The sequence below is a fragment of the Somniosus microcephalus genome, chromosome 7 (genome assembly GCF_052327205.1).
Source record: "Somniosus microcephalus isolate GS21.2 chromosome 7, FLI_Smic_1.0, whole genome shotgun sequence".
Taxonomy (NCBI): domain Eukaryota; kingdom Metazoa; phylum Chordata; class Chondrichthyes; order Squaliformes; family Somniosidae; genus Somniosus; species Somniosus microcephalus.
The window spans coordinates 35,705,271-35,724,996 of NC_140993.1; the positions used below are offsets into that span (position 1 = coordinate 35,705,271).

At 45.7% G+C, this 19,726-nt stretch overlaps 1 protein-coding gene across 3 annotated transcripts in view; it reads right to left on the reverse strand.

Annotated features, from left to right (window-relative positions):
• Positions 1-260: 260 nt before the first annotated feature.
• Positions 261-19,726, reverse strand: part of arhgap28 (Rho GTPase activating protein 28) — a 220,593-nt gene continuing 201,127 nt past the window's right edge. For all 3 annotated transcript variants that reach the window (XM_085992399.1, XM_085992397.1, XM_085992400.1), the window contains 7 exons: positions 12,021-12,180; positions 9,588-9,670; positions 7,447-7,644; positions 4,605-4,835; positions 2,964-3,088; positions 1,167-1,231; positions 261-412 (listed from right to left, as the gene is read on the reverse strand). In XM_085992399.1, the coding sequence (XP_085848525.1) occupies positions 321-412; positions 1,167-1,231; positions 2,964-3,088; positions 4,605-4,835; positions 7,447-7,644; positions 9,588-9,670; positions 12,021-12,180 (954 nt within the window). In that variant the 3' untranslated portion in view covers positions 261-320. The remainder of the gene's footprint in view (positions 413-1,166; positions 1,232-2,963; positions 3,089-4,604; positions 4,836-7,446; positions 7,645-9,587; positions 9,671-12,020; positions 12,181-19,726) is intronic.

Sequence of the window (19,726 nt, forward strand, 5' to 3'; positions counted from 1 at the left end):
CGACCGTCTGAGGTGGCTCATGCGTAGAAAGAGAGAAAAGGTTTTAAAATGGTCAAGGCGTTCGTTAGCGCTCCGAATTCCAGTCGAACGACAGCGTGCTGCACCAAACTGGTTAGCTCGACGAGTAGGACGGCGAACCTCTGAAGCGATCACCTTTCCAAAGCAGAGGTCTTGCAGGTAACTCGTATCGTCAGCTCAAAGCCTCAGGACACAAAGGCTCCACTGTAAAATGTCCACTGTTCTCGTTCTCGGGGGGGGGGGGGGGGGGACTGTTTCTACACAGATTGTTTTATGGCCCATCGCTCCCGCAGCAAGTAATCTCACAGTGTTCTGGGTTTAATGACCCATGTTGCATTGGGATTTAAATGGTACAAGTCTAGAATGTACGTGTTGAGGTCCAGACATCGCTCTCCTGCAAGGAAGGAAAAAGCACAATATAAATAATGAAGTGTGTAAATAGCCACATAGAGAATTAATGTAGCTGGAATAGTACCACACATTCCAATCTGTTGGTCGCACACACAAGGTCAACTTTCACACTGGCCAGCCGGGTAAAAGATCGAACTTGTGTTCAAGTCCGTCCCCCGTTGAAAAGTACTTCATTGGCTGTAAAGCGATTCGGGGCGTCCTGAGGTTGTGAAAGGCGCTATATAAATGCAAGTTCTTTCTGTCTTTACCTGTGACCCTTGACAGTGAGCGTCAGCAGGTCGTTATCCAATAGTGTAGGGCCATCGCAGCCAGGTCCGATTGCTGTTAGCTCACATATCCTGCCGGCAGGAGTCCACAGAAAAGTGGATTTTCCAGGCCCACGTTCACTGCCTAGCCCGGGGAGACTGAAGCTAATTGTCGTTGGCTGAGATCAACTAGCACAGCACAGGTCAAAAGTTAGGACCTGCTGGTCTGTGAGGCGCAGTACTGCGGCAAATAGCTACTTTACTGACTCAGCCAGTAGGGGACTTTACAGTAGCTATTGTACTTTACAAAGCAAAGAAAACAAAAGGAGTAAAGCAGCAGGCCATATTTGTTTTCTGGGTAGCGAGTGAACTAAAGGTAGAAATGACACTGATAGCAATTCACACAATCAAGAAGTCAAAGATCAGATTATTCAACAATGTGTCCTTCTCTCATACGTTTCACACGATAGTAACTTTAAAAAAAAAACCTACCTATGTTTCCACCGGCTTCAAACAAGTAATGGCTCTGTCCATTAAGGGGCACTGCAGAACTCGTGCTGTGAAGGTTCAAAAAAAAGCACCACTTAATTTAGAATTTGTTGAGAGGTGAGAAGTGCTGAATCATTCACTGTCTTGCGTGACTGTTATGTTTATCAAACATCAACCTGACTTGAAATTTGCTGCAGGCCATTCAGTTCTGTTTACAAACATGAAACTATTTCCTTTTTAATTTTACATTTTTTGTTTAAATTTGGCAACTCACAACAATTCTTTTTGTAGAGATGAGGGCGGGGCGGGGGACGGGGGAATTGTCTTCTGAAACATTAAGGGGCTGCACTTTATGTTGTGAACTATTGGCTGGCGGGAATACAATAAACAACACTCTGAACTTGGTTAGACCACACTTGGAGCACTGGAGAAGGTGCAAAAAAGATTTACTAGAATGATACCAGAACTGAGAGGTTATACCTATCAGGAAAGATTGAACAGGCTGGGGCTCTTTTCTCTAGAAAAGAGAAGACTGAGGGGTGGGGTGGCCTGAAAGAGGTCTTCAAGATAATGAAAGGGTTGGGTAGGGTAGACGTAGAGAAGATGCCCAGATGTTTCCGACAAAATCAATCACATGGGCCTAATTTCACCTCCTGCATGCCATTTTTGTGTCTTTGCATCATCACCCAGTTCCTATGTTTCTCTCCTTAAGCAAAAAATGTAATTTTACAAGTGAGCTGCAGATGCAGACAAAGGTGTTGCCTCAGTCGCTATTTCATGTGCAGGAAAGGATCCCTGCCCCAACCTTCCCTTTATGTTGTGTTTCTCAATTCCTTTAATTTTATCACTTTTCTCCCCCCCTTGAAAATTCTCATTTCTTCTTCTTTGTCTTCCCACCCTGAAGACCCTCACTCCCGCTGAGGTACATTTCCATGAGCTCTGGCAATAACAACAACAACTTGTATTTATATAGCGCCTTTAACTTAGTAAAACGTCCCAAGGCGCTTCACAGGAGTATTACAAAACAAAATCGGACACCGAGCCACATAAGGAGAAATTAGGGCAGATGACCAAAAGCGGTCAATGATAAAAGCAATTAAACTCAGGGATGCTCAAGAGGCCAGAATTAGAGGAGTGCAGATATCTTGGAGGGTTGTGGGGGCTGGAGGAGCTTACGAGATACGGAGGGGCGAGGCCATGGAGGGATTTGAAAACAAGGATGAGATCTCGTCTATGTGGTCATTCTTCATAGGCGTACTTAAACATCGCTAGCTATGTGACCGTAGAGCGGGAATTATTGGAACTCTGGGGAATTAATCCTATCGCTAGCCCAGCTCGCTGTGACTAATCGCAATGCCCCTATCGCTGCCCCTGCTGAAATCAGCTAGCTCAGTACAGACCATGCTGAACAGAGCACAGCTCCCCAGCAATAGGGCTGATAGCTGATAACTGTGCAATCGGGAAAACCAGTACATGGAAATATGTTTAGTAACTGATCGATACAGAAATTTAATAGGTGCAATTTATTGCTTGGGCTACAGATGATTGTTTGAGTCACCAGGTGCCTAGAACCAGTAAAATACTTAGTCTGAATTCTGTGAATTGATGTCATAACAAGTGACAAAGTGTGTACTGTTTGGGAGCTGAATATTTCCTGTTATGTAAATGGTGTGGGTTATTCCTTATCTGCCTCAGGCTTGCGTGTCACATAAACTGGGAAATAGTTTCACCCAGTTATTGAAAACCTCCAAAACTTCATTCACAATAATATTGGGTTTTTTTCCCCCTCCAGGAACTCACCTGTTTTCACAGTGAAACCGAGCCAGAATATCACTTGCTTTTGTCTCATTATCCAGCTGAATGGCCATGGAAACCTTTGATAGCTGAGTGGCATAAACGCGGATAACTCCCTCTGGTATGTCCGACTGTGAAGGGAAAAAATAAAATCATTTAAAATTTCATATACAGCTATTTTCTCAAATAAGGAATTCTTTATTCTGCCATGTCCTTTATATAAACTGACAGCATTTGCTCAGAAGTTGTATGCTGGTTATATTTACTTAACTACTAGAGTGCCAGCTTGGCCTTAAACTAATAGTCATAGGGCTAGAAATTCAGTAGGCTTTGCGCCCAGTTTTCGCCCAAAGAGGGCTTTTGCGCCACTTGCTGAGCTTTCGCCGATATTCAGCGCTGCGGTAATGGTGGCGTTAGCCAGTAGCGCTGCGCCGCCACCGATGACGTCATCGGTGTGCGCAGTGCCCCACTACCGGCCCGACCGCCATATTTAGTTGCGGCCGCCTCTTCCGCAGCGGCCGCAAACAGCGATCAGAAAACGGGGCCGTCCTGTAGCGTTAGTGGGGCGAGTTAAGGCGGAGGTGCGGTCGGCCGCTTTTTCGGCGGCCGCCTGCCCGCACCTCCTTCCCCGGCCTCCTCTACCACCCCCCCCGCGGCATTGCCGGCTGTTTTCCGGGAGCCCGGCACTTCTCCGTGGTGCCGGGCTCATTTGCCGGCACTAGCGAGCGGCGATCTCGCTGTTGCAGGCACCTCCCCCTTAAGAGAGGGAGGAAGGCCTGCAGTACCGCAGCCTGCCGCTCCGCAGCGGGTGGCGCTGCGGCACCTAGCGCGCCGATATTCAGTTTCAGCGCCCCAAGCGGGGGCGCCGAAACCCTTGAATAGCGGCCGCCTTAGAGTTGGGGCGCTGAAACTGAATTTCCAGCGGGCGCAAGTGGCTCCGCGCGCAGCGGTACTTTCTGGGCGCAAGCGAGCTGGCCGCCCCAAACTGAATTTCTAGGCCATAGACTATAAAAGCAAAGAGATCATGCCAGAACTTTATAAATCACTGGTTAGGCCTCAGCTGGAGTATTGTGGACAATTCTGGGCATCACATTTCAGGAAAGATGTAAAGGCCTTAGAAAGGGCACAGAGGTTTACCAGGAATGAGGGACTTCAGTTATGAGGAGAGGTTGGAAAAGTTAGGAATGTTCTCCTTGGAACAGAGAAGTTTAAGAGGGGACCTAATAGAGGTTTTCAAGGTGATGAGAGGTTTTGATACAGTAGATAAAGAAAGGCCGGTCCCTCTGGCGAGTGGGACAATGGCCAGAGGTCCCAGATTTAAAATCAGTCAAATGGTCTAATGGGGAGATGAGGAGAATTTTTTTCACTCAGAGTTGTCGGGATCTGGAACGCTCTACCTGAAATGGTGGTGGAAGCTGATTCCATAAATGATTTTGAGAGAGAGTTGGACCGGTACTTAAGGATGAGGAACTTACACACAGTTACGGACAAAAAGCGGGGATGTGGGTCTAAGCACGACTGCTCTTTCAAAGAGCCAGCACAGGCACGGCGGGCCGAATGGCCTCCTTCTGTGCTGTATGTTTCTATGAGTCTATGATAGAAGAAAGAGTAATATTGGCCAGCCAATGGCAAGGAATAGGAGTGTACCTGTAAACAGTGCCCCAGAGTGGTAGGACTTGAGTTCACACCTGGGACGTCCCACAAGGCAGGCTCCTGGTTTCGGTTGCGCCCTCGGGGAGAGGCACTGGGTATGGGTGAGCAGTTTCCCCTGAGGGCAGGAGGGATAAAAAATGAAGTAGTCAGCCACGTCGCTTTGCTCCGTCTTCTGATCTCGCTTTCATTCATCTTCCGCACCTGAGCAATCATAAAGGACGGAATCTGTGTAAGATGAGAGAAAGGCCACAGTTATTATCGGTGTAAAACATATTGGCCCAGATTCTGCTGTCAAAATAACGGTGAGGTTAATGGCGCTCGCTGTTATTTATGCACAAATGGTACAGCAGCTTCAGGCGAGGGGCAGATGGCACGGTTAAACTTGAATATCCAAAAGTTGCTGTCAGAGTTGCATTGTTCTGCCAATAGCTTCGCAAACACGGCATCTCGCCGACTGCATCACCGTTGAAATGCATTGAACGGCATGAAGTTGCTGTACTTGCATGGTAGATACGAACTAAACTCACCACAAAAAGGTAAGTCTTGTCCATTCCAGTCTAAGTACCCTTTTAACAACGTGACAAGTGTTAATTACTGCCAAACAACCTCTCTGGCACCGAGAATTAACTATTACAAGTGTGGAGTCTCATTCCCTCAGCATTTAATTCAAGAAAGGAGGGAGACAGAAAGCAGGAAACTATAGGCCGGGTAGCCTAACATCGGTCATTGGGAAAATGCTGGAATCCATTATTAAGGGAGTAGTAGCAGGACATTTAGAAAATCATAATACAATAAGGCAGAGTCAACATGGTTTTATGAAAGGGAAATCATGTTTGACAAATTTATTAGCGTTCTTTGAGGATGTAACGAGCAGGGTGGATAAAGGGGAACCAGCAGATGGATTTCCAAAAGGCATTCGATAAGGTGCCACATAAAAGGTTACAGCACAAGATAAGAACTCACGGTGTTGGGGTTAATATTAGCATGGATAGAGGATTGGCTAACTAACAGAAAACAGAGAGTCGGGATAAATGGGTCATTTTCGGGTTGGCAAACTAACTAGTGGGATGCCACAGGGATCAGTGCTGGGGCCTGAACTATTTACAATCTATATTAATGACTTGGATGAAGGGACCGATTCTATTGTAGCCAAATTTGCTGATGACACAAAGATAGGTGGGAAAGCAAGTTGTGAGAAGGACACAAAGGCCGGAATTTTGCCGGCGCTCAGGGGGCGGGTTTGGAGGCGGGACATCCGGCAAAATCGCAACGATTGACAGCAGGTCGGAAACTCGCTGTCAACCCGCCTTCAATCAACTTTCCCAAGTGTCAGATCCCCGATTTGCACATGGACCAGACATCTAGCGGCGGGAAGAGGATTATAGCCACTTAACTGCTTGTTAACAGGCAGTTAACAGGCAGTTAACAGGCAGTTAACAGGCTTTTTCCAATTTTGACACTTCTACTGTGGGCTTCCCGATGTCCGGACACCACACCAGGTAAGTGTGGCATGTTGTGAGTCTGCTGTAATGTTTATGCATTGATGACAGCTGCAGAAGTGGTGTGAAGAATCCAATGGTGCACTGGTGAGTTTCAGAGGTAAGAAAATATTGGGAAATTCATTTTTAATGCATTTAGACTGTTATGTAGGTAACAAATTTTGATTTGTATGTGTAGTCCAACCTTACTGGGAGAACCTCTCTCATCAGTGACAGATCACTTCTGTAACTTCACCTGCAGCTGTCATCTGTTTTAGCCTAAGGAGGGAGTTACTGGTGAGCCTGGGTGCAAGAGTTCACCTTTGTACAGTGATTGTCAGTGTTTGCAGCACCTCAATGCTGTCAAACACTGAGAAATCAGCTATCAAAAAAAAATGTGCGTGGCCCCTTTAAGAAAACCGGCAGATGATGACGTCATCTGACACCGGCTTCCTCCTAATTGGCTGGCAAGCCCAATTGACATAAAATCATGTCCGTGGGCCAGATCTGAAACCCGGAAGCCACTTGACCCACTCCCAAGCCGCATCGATCGATAAAATCACGGCCAAAGAATCTGCAAAGGGATATAGATAGGTTAAGTGAGTGGGCAAAGATTTGGCAGATGGAATAGAATGTGAGAAAATGTGAGGTTATCCACTTTGGTAGGAAGAATAGAAAAGCAAAATATTATTTAAGTGGAGAGAGACTACAGAATGCTGCGGTACAGAAGGATCTGGATGTCCTCATACATGAAACACAAAAAGTTACCATGCAGGTACAGCAAGTAATTAGGAAGGCAAATGGAATATTGGCCTTTATTGCAAGGGGGTTGGAGTATAAAAGTAGGGAAATCTTGCTACAACTGTGCAGGGCTTTGGTGAGAACACACCTGGAGTACTGCATACAGTTTTGGTCTCCTTATTTAAGGAGGGATATACTTGCATTGGAGACTGTTCAGAGAAGGTTCACTAGGTTGATTCCTGAGATGAAAGGGTTGTCTTATGAGGAAAGGTTGAGCCTTTACTCATTGGAGTTTAGAAGAATGAGAGGTGATCTTATTGAAACATATAAGATGCTGAGAGGACTTGACAAGGTAGATGCACAGAGGATGTTTCCCCTCGTGGGGGAATCTAGAACTAGGGGGCATAGTTTTAGGATCAGTTGCTGGCAGCAGCGCCCCGGAAATTAGTCTTTAATTCCTGGACGCTCCAGGGCAATCCTGGAGGCTTGGCAACCCAACCAGGAGTCCACCCGACTAGAGCCGGCAACACTCTTACTGATTGTCATTTAAATCCTTGGCCTACTTGAAAAAGGCATGAAAGTCAGTGAAATGTGCTGTGTGTTGTAGGTTCACTCACGGTCCACAGGATGTCCTGGTATTTGATGAGCAATTGTACGATATTGGCTGCTTTGGTGGCGGCCTCTGCCTCTTGATGGTTTCCACTTCTCCCTTTACACATGAAGAGGTTTGGTGCAACAATCATGGAGACATTCCACAGGCTCATTCTGTTTTTGGCCTCATTTGCCACGACTTTGCTGAGATATTCCAAGAAAGCCTGGGGGGGGGGGGGAGCGGGGCGGGGAGAGGAGGTTGGAGGAGGGGTGGGTGGTGAGGGTAGAAGAGATTCAATTCAGTTGTAATGTACCTTCTTTCAGCATTTCACTTCTTGCTTATTTCATACAAGAAAGAGATTATGTTGGCATTCCTCACTTACCCACATTTTTTTTTCATTTTTTTTTTTTTTTTTTTTAAAGAGGATTTATAGTCCTAAGGGATCGGGCTCCTATTTTGCTCCCACTATTCATAAACAATATGGGAGGAGTATGTCTTGTACAATATTATAACATTGGTTTATGATATCAAACTATATGCTCCGATTAAGGGATTTGGACCAATTATGTGAATGAGCTACGGAATGGCAAATGAATTTTAATGTGGATATAAATTTAAGGTAGTGTAAAATCCTCTCTCTCTGACTCTTAACCAGCAAAATTCAGGGAGTAGGTTCAGGTAAGTTTTACTTCATATTAGTGGCCGTTCCTGGATCTGTGGCCGTGTAACCGGGGTTCCTGCACCTGTTGCTATGCAACAGGGATGCCTGGATCTGTGGCCGTGTACGGGGCTCTCGTACCTTTTACTATCACAGAAACCCCACAGTGCAGATACAGGCCATTTCGGCCCATCGAGCCTGCACCGACACATATCCCACCCGATCCCCGTAACCCCACGTATTTAATCCCCCTAACACTAAGGGTCAATTTATCATAGCCAATCATCCTAACCCGCACATCTTTGGACTGTGGGAGGAAACCGGAGCACCCGGAGGAAACCCACGCAAACACGGGGAGAATGTGCAAACTCCACACAGACAGTCACCAGAGGCCGGATTCGAACCCGGGTCCCTGGCGCTGTGAGGCAACAGTGCTAACCACTATGCCACCGTGTATACCTCTCTGTAATCCGGACTTTTTGATAAACCGGCACCATGCCGGTCCCGGATAAAAGAGTTTCCTGTAATTAGATTTTCTTAAATTTGCTGATATAAAGAATCTAGGTTTTGCTCCCGATAACCTGAAGGAACTTTGCAGTTCCAAATACATCAATCCAATTAGGCGCGAGAATCATCGAATCTTGTAGCACATTCGGTCATCATTCGGCCCGTCGTGCCTGTGCCGGCTCCATGGAAGGGCTATCCAATTAGTCCCACTCAACCTGCTCTTTCCCCCTATCAGAGGTTTCCACAGGTGTCCGAAGGGTTGAAACCAAAACAGAAGAGGGCCATCAATCCCCGGCGGTGCCGGAATTCGTGCGGTGAAAGATCTGGACATTGGGATTGCTGCTGACGGAGTGAGGTGAGTGACGATGTATTTAACTTTTATATTGTTGTCAGTGAGGTGTTGGGCTGCACAGGTCCTTCACCTCACACAATCAGCCACAATCCCAAAGCAAAATGCACTATTCAGCAGCCGGGAGGGGGGGCGCAGGGCGTGGTGTAGGAACCCCTTTTGGTGAATCCATTAGTAAAAGTGGAAAAGAAAAAGGATCTAGATGTAATTAATGACCTTTCACTGAAAATAACTAGTTAGTGGAAAATTGTCATCAACAAAGCCAATAATATACAAGGATGTACATCTCACGGATATCTCACTGAGTTTAAACAAGTTATTCTAATCACATGGATCAAACCTCATGCATATCTACAGTATTACAAAAGCAAAATACTGCAGATGCTGGAAATCTGAAATAAAAACAGAAAATGCTGGAAATACTCAGCAGGTCAGGCAGCATCTGTGGAGATGCTGCCTGACCTGCCGAGTATTTCCAGCATTTTCTGTTTTTATTTTATGCAACATCCAACCTCCCGCAACATCCAGCCTGCTGTATTTCACTGAAGACACATTTGGAATATTTTGGGCACTCTAAAGATTCGGATATACTGTTCACTATACAGCTTGAACATCAGGCAAACCCGATTCTTTCCCTTTCAGTCACACATACCTTGATAGTGTCTCTGTTGGGGTCAGGCAGTAACATGATGATAAGATGTAGAGCCTGTAACTGCAACTTGGTCACTGAGATATCTGAAACCAAAACAAAGACTGTTGTTAAGTTGCAAAATCTGATCCTCCGTAAAAACAGAAAGGACAATTGCTAGGACTTTTTCTTTTGGACGAGACGTTAAAACCGAGGTCCCGTCTGCCCGCACAGGTGTGTGTAAAAGATTCTCTGGCACTATTTTGAAGAAGAACCAGGAAATTATCCTCCGTGTCCTGGCCAATATTTATCCCTCAACCAAGACCTAAAAGCAAATTATCTGGTCATGGTCACAATTCTGTTTGTGGGAGCTTGCTGTGCGCCAATTAGCTGCCGCATTTCCTACATTTCAACAGTGACTCCACTTCAAAAGTACGCCACTGGCTGTAAAGCACTTTGGGACATTCCGAGGCCATAAAAGGTGCTATATAAATGCAAATCTTTCTTTCTTTCTTTCTAGGAAATAACAAATTTCTGGACATCAGCGTTAACCGAGACTCCATCAGCACCTGCTGTCCCATAACGTTCCACCCTTAAGTGTGGGGTTCTAGTGTAGCATTAATATATATAATAATGCATTTTTTCCCCAGAGTTGAATATCCAGCAATTTAAGAAATAACTTAAATTTACATGATAAACCTTACATGATAAATCTCACAGGGAATCCTGCAGAATTTTCATCCCTCATAGTAGTAGATTGATATTGCTACACTTATTTGAATGAATTAAAATTATTTAAAAGAATGCTTGATTATTTTTCTTTAAGACACAGAATTTTGCGAGGCTTGATTTCTCCAAGAATAACAAATAGTGACTATCTATAACTTTACAAAGTCTGTTCAATATTCTTTTTTAAATTTGTTCTCAAGGATGTGAGTGATTACCCATCCCTTGTAGCGATTATTTATAGTAGCTTGGATTCGAGTCGCATGTAGGCCAGACTGGGTAGGGGTGACATTCCCTTCCCTGAAGCAGGTAGGCATTTTATGATAGATATCTAGTGCCCACATTATCGGAAAATGCCCACCTGCTTCAAGGTGTCTCATCCAGTACTAAAAGCAATACACTAATGTACTTTTGGGAAGTGACGCTAAAACCATCAATGGAAATGAATGCAAGAAATACATTCTAGGGGAGAATTCACCATGTGTGTGCATGTGTTATTTAGAGGATTGAATGGAGTCTGAATATGAAAATGCACATTTGGAAGCAGAAAAAGTGTGCAGCAATACATATAATTTCCTGACTAACAGGAAAAGAAAGAACTTGCATTTATATAAACGCCTTTCATGACCTCAGGATATCCCAAAGCACTTTACAGCCAATGAAGTACTTTTTGAAGTGTAGTCACTGTTTGTGGTAAACCACTTTTATCGTTCACTATCGTTACACTATAGTTATCACTGTTCTCACTGTTGTATCACTATACGAGGTCGCCTCTTGTCGCGCTGTTATACCTGGGCTGACCACCTCCGACTCCGCCCATGGTTCCACCTACCTGCCCAGGTATAAAGGTAGTCGACTGGCTGGTATTCCTCCTTGTTGGACCCGATCACCCACGAGGGTGGGCTCTGTTATTTAGTCAATAAAAACCTTTAGTTACGTTCCTAACTCGTCGCTTTTTATTGGACGAATTGATAGGTATATCACTGTTATAATGTAGGAAACGCGGCAACCAATCTGCACACAGCAAGCTCCCACAAATAGCAATGTGATAATGACTAGATAATCTGTTTTAGTGATGTTGGTTGAGGGATAAATATTGGCCAGGATACCGGGGATATCGCCCCAGCTGTTCTTCGAAATAGTGCCACGGGATCTTTTACGTTCTCCTGAGACGGTAGACAGAGCCTTGGTTTAACGTCTCCCCTGAAAGATCGCACCTCTGACAGTGCAGCACTCCCTCAGCACTGCACTGGAGTGCCAGCCTAGATTTTTGTGTTCAAGTCTCTGGAGTGGGACTTTGAACCCACAACCTTCATGACTCAGAGGCAAGAGTCCTACCCACTGAGCCACAGCTGACTAGAAGGGAGAAATGGCTTCAAGTCCTGGTGCTATTTGGTCACTCAAATCTGCATGGCCCCAATCAGAAGAATTACACCTGTGTTTGGCTGGGATTTTGTCAGATGGAACGGCAGGCGAAAGCACAGCCGGGGAGGGGCAGAGGGGGGAGGCACATAACATTATGGCTCCAGCTCGCAGACTACAGAGAAGCACTGAAAGCACTAATGGCAAAGTCCAAAATGCAGACTATTTCTCACTCCAGGCTGGGGGGGAAGAATGCTCATGTGTGGGCACAGCTGCAAGGACAGATACACACACATGCAAAAAAAACCAAGGTGATAAAAGTAAAACAAAAGAAAAGAAAGCAAAAAAAATATTTAGGTAACCACATACTTTGCACAGCTACAAAGGCAGGGAGGTACTCCACAGTGAGTAACGGGTAGGGCAGTTCCCGGATGAAGGTCTTCAGCAGGCACGCTACATCATTGTGATGGATTTGGTCCCAGTCAAAGGTGTCGTTATAAAATTTTGCCTCCAGCTCTTGCCGATAATTCTGTGGATGAAAATTGCATTAATTTAAATCCAATTCACATCTTGCGGCTCCAACAGAAAACAAAGCAGATTTTGGGGTGGTTTCAAAATAACAAACACTTTTCTTTCCATTTCTGTTGAATGCTACAGAGCCTAATAACAAAGCAAAATCTATATTCGCTAAAGGGCAGCAGTCTGCCTTGCAGGAGGGAGATGAAAATGGTTTAAAGGTCCATGGTTAAATTGAGCCGGAATGGAGTTGGGCTCTTCAACAACTTTGCTCCCGAGGTGCCGTTCAGCCAAGATCTCATTGAATGGCGGAGCAGGCTTGAGGGGCTGAATGGCCTACTCCTGCTGCTGTGTAATCTCTGCTGCTGTAATAGTAAAAGAGAAACCCTTAATCCTGGGGTTTGAGTCCCTTATCGGCCATAAGGATGTCTTTCAAAAATAAAATGCTAACTTTTAAAATTCTTTTTCCTTAGCAATACCCCATCTTCAGTACTCGAAATGTAATTTTAAGATAAATCTTTAAAAATAAATAATTTAAAATCCTTGCCAGTCAAGAAAGACAGAATACTCGACACGATAGATTCAACTTTAATCATCTATATTGGATGTTACCGATTTCCTAAATCTCAGGATGTGCTGAAATGATCATTTTCTCACTTCCACCTTACGGTGTTAAATTTTCGTTCCTGCTATGTTTAGGTCCCATTAAATATTTAACGAGGTAATATTTGGTGAAATAATTTCATTTCGATAAAGACGCCGACGTGGCCTATTCCTCTCGAGTGCTTGATAATAGAAGGGCCATTTATGTTTGATCTGTCTTGTTCAGCATCGTGTAAAACCCCTGACCAAATAGGCAATCTGTCCAACCCACTTCATAGGATTCTGCGCAAGGTCAGTCAGTACTGAAGGAAACAGGTGTTTCAAAAACTGCTAACCATTTCCCTTCACTGGTAGTTATTTGTCTTTCCGACACAGCATCAACATGCAGTTTGTGTTTGACCATATGTTAATCTTTAAACAATTAAAAGGAAGTATCATTAACTTCAACCAAACTGACTACTTCAGAATGACATCATCGGGTGTATTGGCTTGGAGGAATTGCTGAACGCAACAATATGTGCAAACTCAATTAATCACACACTGAACTGGCAAAGACAGTGGGTTACCAATTATCTCTGCTGATGTTTGCTCAGCATGCTTATACTATTGGGCTTGGAGTCTTGCCCAAACTCGCTCCCTCAAAGATGTCATGGCATGGTGATTCAGCAGTGGAGGTCCTTTGGAATTGATCGCACCAGGAACCAAGCACGGCGCAGGGAGAAAATACTGAAACACTGGAGTTTCACCTACCGAAAACTAAAATGGCCTCGCACAGTACTGTTACCATCAAATTCTCAATTATCATAAGCAAAGTTGTTTTCAAGAGACTTCATTTTACATTCATTAGTAAATCTCCCCTGGTCTTCCTTCTGGTTAGGGAGAAGAAATTACCGCCCAGAATTGCCTCAGGGCTTCTCCCATTCTGCGACCATAACTTTTGGCGGATTCCCGTGTTTACGCAGATAAATGGGATTTCTGACGAACGTCTGCCAAAGTTGAGGCATCACTGCGGTAGAAGCCCCGGAGAAATTCCGCCGTATGTCTTTTCGCTGTGTTTAGTCTAACAGGCTGAGTGAGGTTGCAGTGCCACCTCTGGAGGAGGTAAGAATAGCGGGCACTGTCGTTACTCGAACAGAATTAGCCAATGGACCGCGGACATGACATCGTCAATTCAAGGCTTTTAATAGGTTATCGATAGTTTATTCATATGACTGTCGTAGCCCAAGTTGTTTTCCTCAGCAGCAGACCTATGGAAATTGTTCCCGTATAAGAAATCCTGTGATGCACAGGACTTTACAGCTGGTTACTGCCGTTGTTGTTGTTGTTTTGCTTCCTTTCCTAGCAACCTGCAAAGTCTTCCCAAAGCAGAGTAGTCTAGCTATACGAAAACCAAATGAGTACTGCCATGGATTTAGCTTTTTCCAGTTTGTTGTCTAGTCATCTTAGCGATGGAAGGTTCTCGGTTTTGAATTAATATAAATTTAAAAAGCTTTCAGCTGTACTTCTTGTTTCTTGTTACAGGCTGACTGAAGGTTCAGATTTACATTTCCTGCCCTGCCAATCACTTTGAACAAGAAAAAAAACTACAGAACACATACCAATGAAAAGATAATGGTTCATTTTTATATCTCCTTTAATGGAAATGCGCAAGAATTTCAGCATCTAGACCCTGCCCTTCCACACACAATGGGCTGGATTTCACCAACCTCGGCGGGTCTGTGGCGGGTGCCGACCCCGCAGCTGGCTCGATCCCGGCCTCCGACATGGCTTTCTGTTGATTGGCCTCGTTAAGCCCGCCCTGCGAGGTTCCCGGCCAATTTAAAGTGGGTCTGATGACGTCATTTGATGACACGCCATCAGCCGGTTTCCTTAAAGGGACCATGTCCGCACCCAGGCTCTCCCAGGACTCCCTCCATATGCTTATGATTGCACAAGGATGAGGGTGAGTGTGAGGGGTGGCTAGTGAGATGGGGAAGTGATAATGTAGATAGAGAGGGATGGGTGGAGGTGCAAGGTAAGTTGGTGTGAGTAAGGATGTGCAGGAGGTACTCTACATTGAAGCTTGTGACTACTGGACTTGCGCTCACAGAGATGGCTATTGTCCTGGACGAGTGGTAGCGATGGAGGCTGCTTGGGAGCTGGTGGGGACAACAGCAATCGATAGAGGACAGGAAGTTATTGCAGAGAGATCGACAAAAGTCATCCTGGGTGGTCAGTCAGATTTAGGGAGGTTGGAGTATGCGAGGTCATGTGTGATGGAATCCGGAAGTAGTTTTTTTTTTTTGCCAGTGGCAGAAGATTATGGTGCAGAGTTTGGGGCAGGCAGTGGAGCACGTCAGAGAAAGGAGATGAGAAAGAGTGATCAGAGATAGCCCTATCAGTGTTCTTGAAGCCACCTGTAATGGCATGGTATAGGAGTGATCGTGCGTGTGGGTGAGGGAACTGATGTGGAGAGTTACATTGAAAGGAGAGGAAGCCACGAAAATCAGAGGTGGTGGGGAGGGTGTGTTCACGTGGAAGTTGAAGTCACTGAAGAGAAGGACTCTCTCCGTATACAGATAAGGAGGCTCTTAAAGGAGAGAAGAGAGGGGTGCCCAAGTGAGATGTCAAATGTAGAGAAAGAGACTGAGGAATGAGGGGAGACCAGGGTGTGATTTGGAAATGAGTGTTACACCACCACCGTGGTGGTTAGGGTGGAAGGTGAAACTGGGTGGGGTGGGGCTTCCTCGACGGGGAAATTAGTTGCCATCAGTCAGCTGGGTTTTGGTTAGGTCTAGGATGTTGATCTGCTTCTCCGTGATGGTGTGACAGACGAGGCAGGGGTTGTTTACAAGAGAGCAGACATTATGTGTGGCAGTGCAGAGGGGGAGGGTGGCTGAGGGCTTGTCGGAGAGTCAGGAGGCTCGCTGGACTGGGTAAAAGGAATGGGGCAGTGAAAGGGGAGGCGGTTTAAGAGGAGTTTCAAGGGGTTTACTCCAACGTAGTTGCTGGGCAGGGCAAACACCATTAGAGACGAACAAGGTGGTTAGGGTAGAGTTGCTGGCAAGAGCTGGATAGAGGGATGCATCCAGGAGAGTGTCCCATTTCAGGGTTATTTGACTGGCTTTTCCAGCGGAGAGAGAAAAAAGAGTTAACGTTGCAGGTCGATGACCTTTCGTCACAACCTCTAATATGGAGAAGCATGGTGTGTTCTTTATTTTGTACTAGCTGGAGTGCCCGGCGGTGCCGAGGGTTTTTTGAGGGCATGTTGTTGTTGGAAGAGAGAGAGAGAGAGAGAGAGAGAGAGACTGGGGGGAGAAGAGAGAGACTGGGGGGGAGAAGAGAGAGACTGGGGGGGAGAGAGCGACTGGGGGGAAGGGGGGAGAGAGCGACTGGGGGGAAGAGAGAGAGAGAGAGAGAGAGGGAGAGAGCGACTGGGGGGGAGGAGAGCGACTGGGGGGGGGGAGGAGAGCGACTGGGGGGGGGAGGAGAGCGACTGGGGGGGGAGGAGAGCGACTGGGGGGGGAGGAGAGCGACTGGGGGGGGAGGAGAGCGACTGGGGGGGGGGGGGGAGAGGAGAGCGACCGGGGGGGGGGGGGGGGGAGAGCGACCGGGGGTGGGGGGGGGGGGAGAGAGCGACCGGGGGGGGGGGGCGGGGGGGAAGAGAGCGACCGGGGGGGGGGGCGGGGGGGAAGAGAGCGACCGGGGGGGGGGCGGGGGGGAAGAGAGCGACCGGGGGGGGGGGGCGGGGGGAAGAGAGAGAGAGAGAGACTGGGGGGGAGAGAGAGAGGGAAAGAAAGAGAGAGGGGTAGAGAGAGAGAGGGAAAGAGGGGGAGGAGAGAGAGGGAGAGAGAGAGAGAGAGAGAGAGAGAGAGAGAGAGAGACTGGGGGGGAGAGAGAGAGGGAAAGAAAGAGAGAGGGGTAGAGAGAGAGAGGGAAAGAGGGGGAGGGAGAGAGAGGGAGAGAGAGAGAGAGAGAGAGAGAGAGAGACTGGGGGGGGAGAGAGAGAGGGAAAGAAAGAGAGAGGGGTAAGAGAGAGAGGGAAGAGGGGGAGGGAGAGAGAGGGAGGAGAGAGAGAGAGAGAGAGAGAGAGAGAGAGAGGAGAGAGAGAGAGAGAGAGAGAGAGAGAAAATCTATATGAGATCACCAGAGATGGTGTAAACACGGCCATAGAGGATATAAACATGATCTTCCATGAGGCAGCTGTAAAAGCCGACCTCGTGAAACAGAAGAGGAAGCATCACAAAAGACAAATAAAAATATGAAATGGTTTGACCACGAATGCAAAAATGCCAGAAAAGAGACCTAGAGAAAAATATCAAACCAAAAGCATCGGCAACCAAACAATCCGGACCTACGTACTAGATACAATGAAACCCTCAAAAGATATAAACACACCATTAGGAACAAAACACAAAACTATACCCACAAAATACACGAAGAAATTGAAAACTCCACCAATCCAAAACAATTCTGGGAAATGTGGAATAACCTGAGTACAACACAATTGCAAGCATTACCAATCCAAGATGGCGACATCTGGAGAACAATTTTGAAAACCTCTACAAAGACATCCAAAAAACAAAACAAACCCAAGTCAACATCAGGTCACAGAAAAACTCCACACATTAGAAGCAACAATTAAAGACAACCAAACCCTCTAGACTCCCCAATCACATGGAAAGAACTGGCCACAAAAACAAAATCTCTCCACCTAAAGAAAGCCTGTGGCCCAGACAACATCAAAAATGAAATGCTAAAGTTCAGTAATATGGAGATGCAGGGTGCGATACTCAAACTATTCAACATCATATTACGCTCAGGCTGTTTTCCCGATATCTGGTGCCAAGGACTAATCTCCCGCATATATAAAAGTGGAAACAAATCAGACCAAATAACTACCGCGGCATCTGTGTCAACAGTTGTCTAGGGAAGTTATTCTGCAGTATTCTAAATAGTAGATTACTTGATTTTCTTAACAAACATAATATCCTCAGAAAAAACCAAATAGGCTTTCTTCCAAAACACCGCACCGCCGACCATATCTATACCCTTCACACCCTCATCGAAAAACATAAACACCAAACAAAAAATGGAAAATATTCGCCTGTCTTCATCGACTTCAAGAAAGCCTTTGACTCTATATGGCACGGAAGGGCTCTATTATAAACTTCTTCAGTGTGGAATAGGGGGCAAAGTCTATGACCTTATTAAATCAATGTATCTGAAAAACAAATGCGGGTCAAATTGGAGACAAACGCACCGATTTCTTCACCCAGAGAAGAGGCGTCCGGCAGGGCTGCAATTTGAGCCGACCCTGTTCAACATATACATAAATGAATTAGCAGGACATGCTGGAGCAAAACGATGTCACCAGGTCTCCGTCTCCTGGATGTGAGAAGTGAAGTCCCTGTTCTATGCGGACGACCTGGTTCTGCTGTCTCCCACAGAACAGGGATTACAGCAACAACTAGACCTACTCGACAAATACTGCCAAAATTGGGCTTCTAACAGTAAATCTAAAGAAAACCAACATCATGATTTTTCAGAAAGACCCAGATGTCAGGAAAACAAATACCTGTTTACCCTCAGTGATACCACTATAGGACACACTATGAGCTACACCTACCTTGGTCTAACTATTACAGCATCAGGGAGCTTCAGCATAGCAGTGAATGCACTAAAAGAAAAGCCCGAAGAGCCCTATATGCAATAAAAAGAAAATTCTACAACATCCAAATCCCAATCAAAATCTGGCTCAAAATTTTTGACAGCATAATCCTGCCCATTGCACTGTACGGTAGTGAAGTATGGGGCCGCTAAATCACCAAAGCTACACTAAATGGGAAAAACACACAATAGAAGCCCTACATGCAGAATTCTGCGAAGCATCCTTCGCACCCAAAGAAAAACGCCAACAAATGCATGCAGAGCCGAACTAGCAGATACCCACTGATAATAAACATCCAAAAACGAGCACTAAACTTCCTAAATCACCTCAAATCTAGCTCCCCAGACACCCTTCATTTCAAAGCCTTCAGACCCAAGAGCTAAACCCAGAAAAGAGTCCCCTGAGTCAGCTGCTACTGAAACTAAGTACTCAGCCGGACCCTGACCAGCCCCAGACCAACACAGCCGTCCAAACACCAATCCGAGTGAACCAAATCATTAAAAAATGCAAAGAAACCTACCTGGAACATTGGAACAAATAACCGAAAGCCAAAGCAGATTAGAATGTTACCGGGCCCTAAAAAGAGAATATAAACTGGCAGACTACCTCACGACCATCAGAGACACAAAACAGAGACAGACCCTCACCAGGTACAGACTAAGCGACCACCAACTGGAAATTGAAAAAGGCAGATACAAGAAATCCTGGCCAGCCTAGAGAGAATAGAATATGCGATCAATGTCTGGCTGGCGAGGTTGAAACAGAAATGCATTTCCTCCTAAAAATGCGAAAAATTCAACACATCAAGAAACATATTATTCAACAAGCTAAGCCAAACAACCCCAGATTTCAAGGAATTGGATGATCTGTCAAAATTGAGATTAGTCCTAGGAGAAGGAGACAGACCATACCTTGGGGCTAAATATGTAACAACATGTCACAACCTGAGGACTGTTTAAAAGTAAGACTGTTTAAAATTAATATTTGAACGTACCAAATGAAGTAGAAAGACTGTTTAAAATTAATATTGTTTAAAAGTAATATTGTATATACCCAACAAATGTCAAATCGATTGACACATACAGAATGTTGGAAAACTGTACCTTTTTGCTATGTAAGCTTTTGGCAATATGGTTCTCTGTAAACTTTCATGCCATAAAGCATTTGACTGAACTGAACTGAACTGAGAGAGAGAGACTGGGGGGAGAAGAGAGAGATGGCAGGGAAGAGAGAGAGAGAGAGAGACTGCTGGATTTAGTTTGGGATTAGGCCTGGAGAGGGGGGGAAAGGAACATCTCAGGCCTGG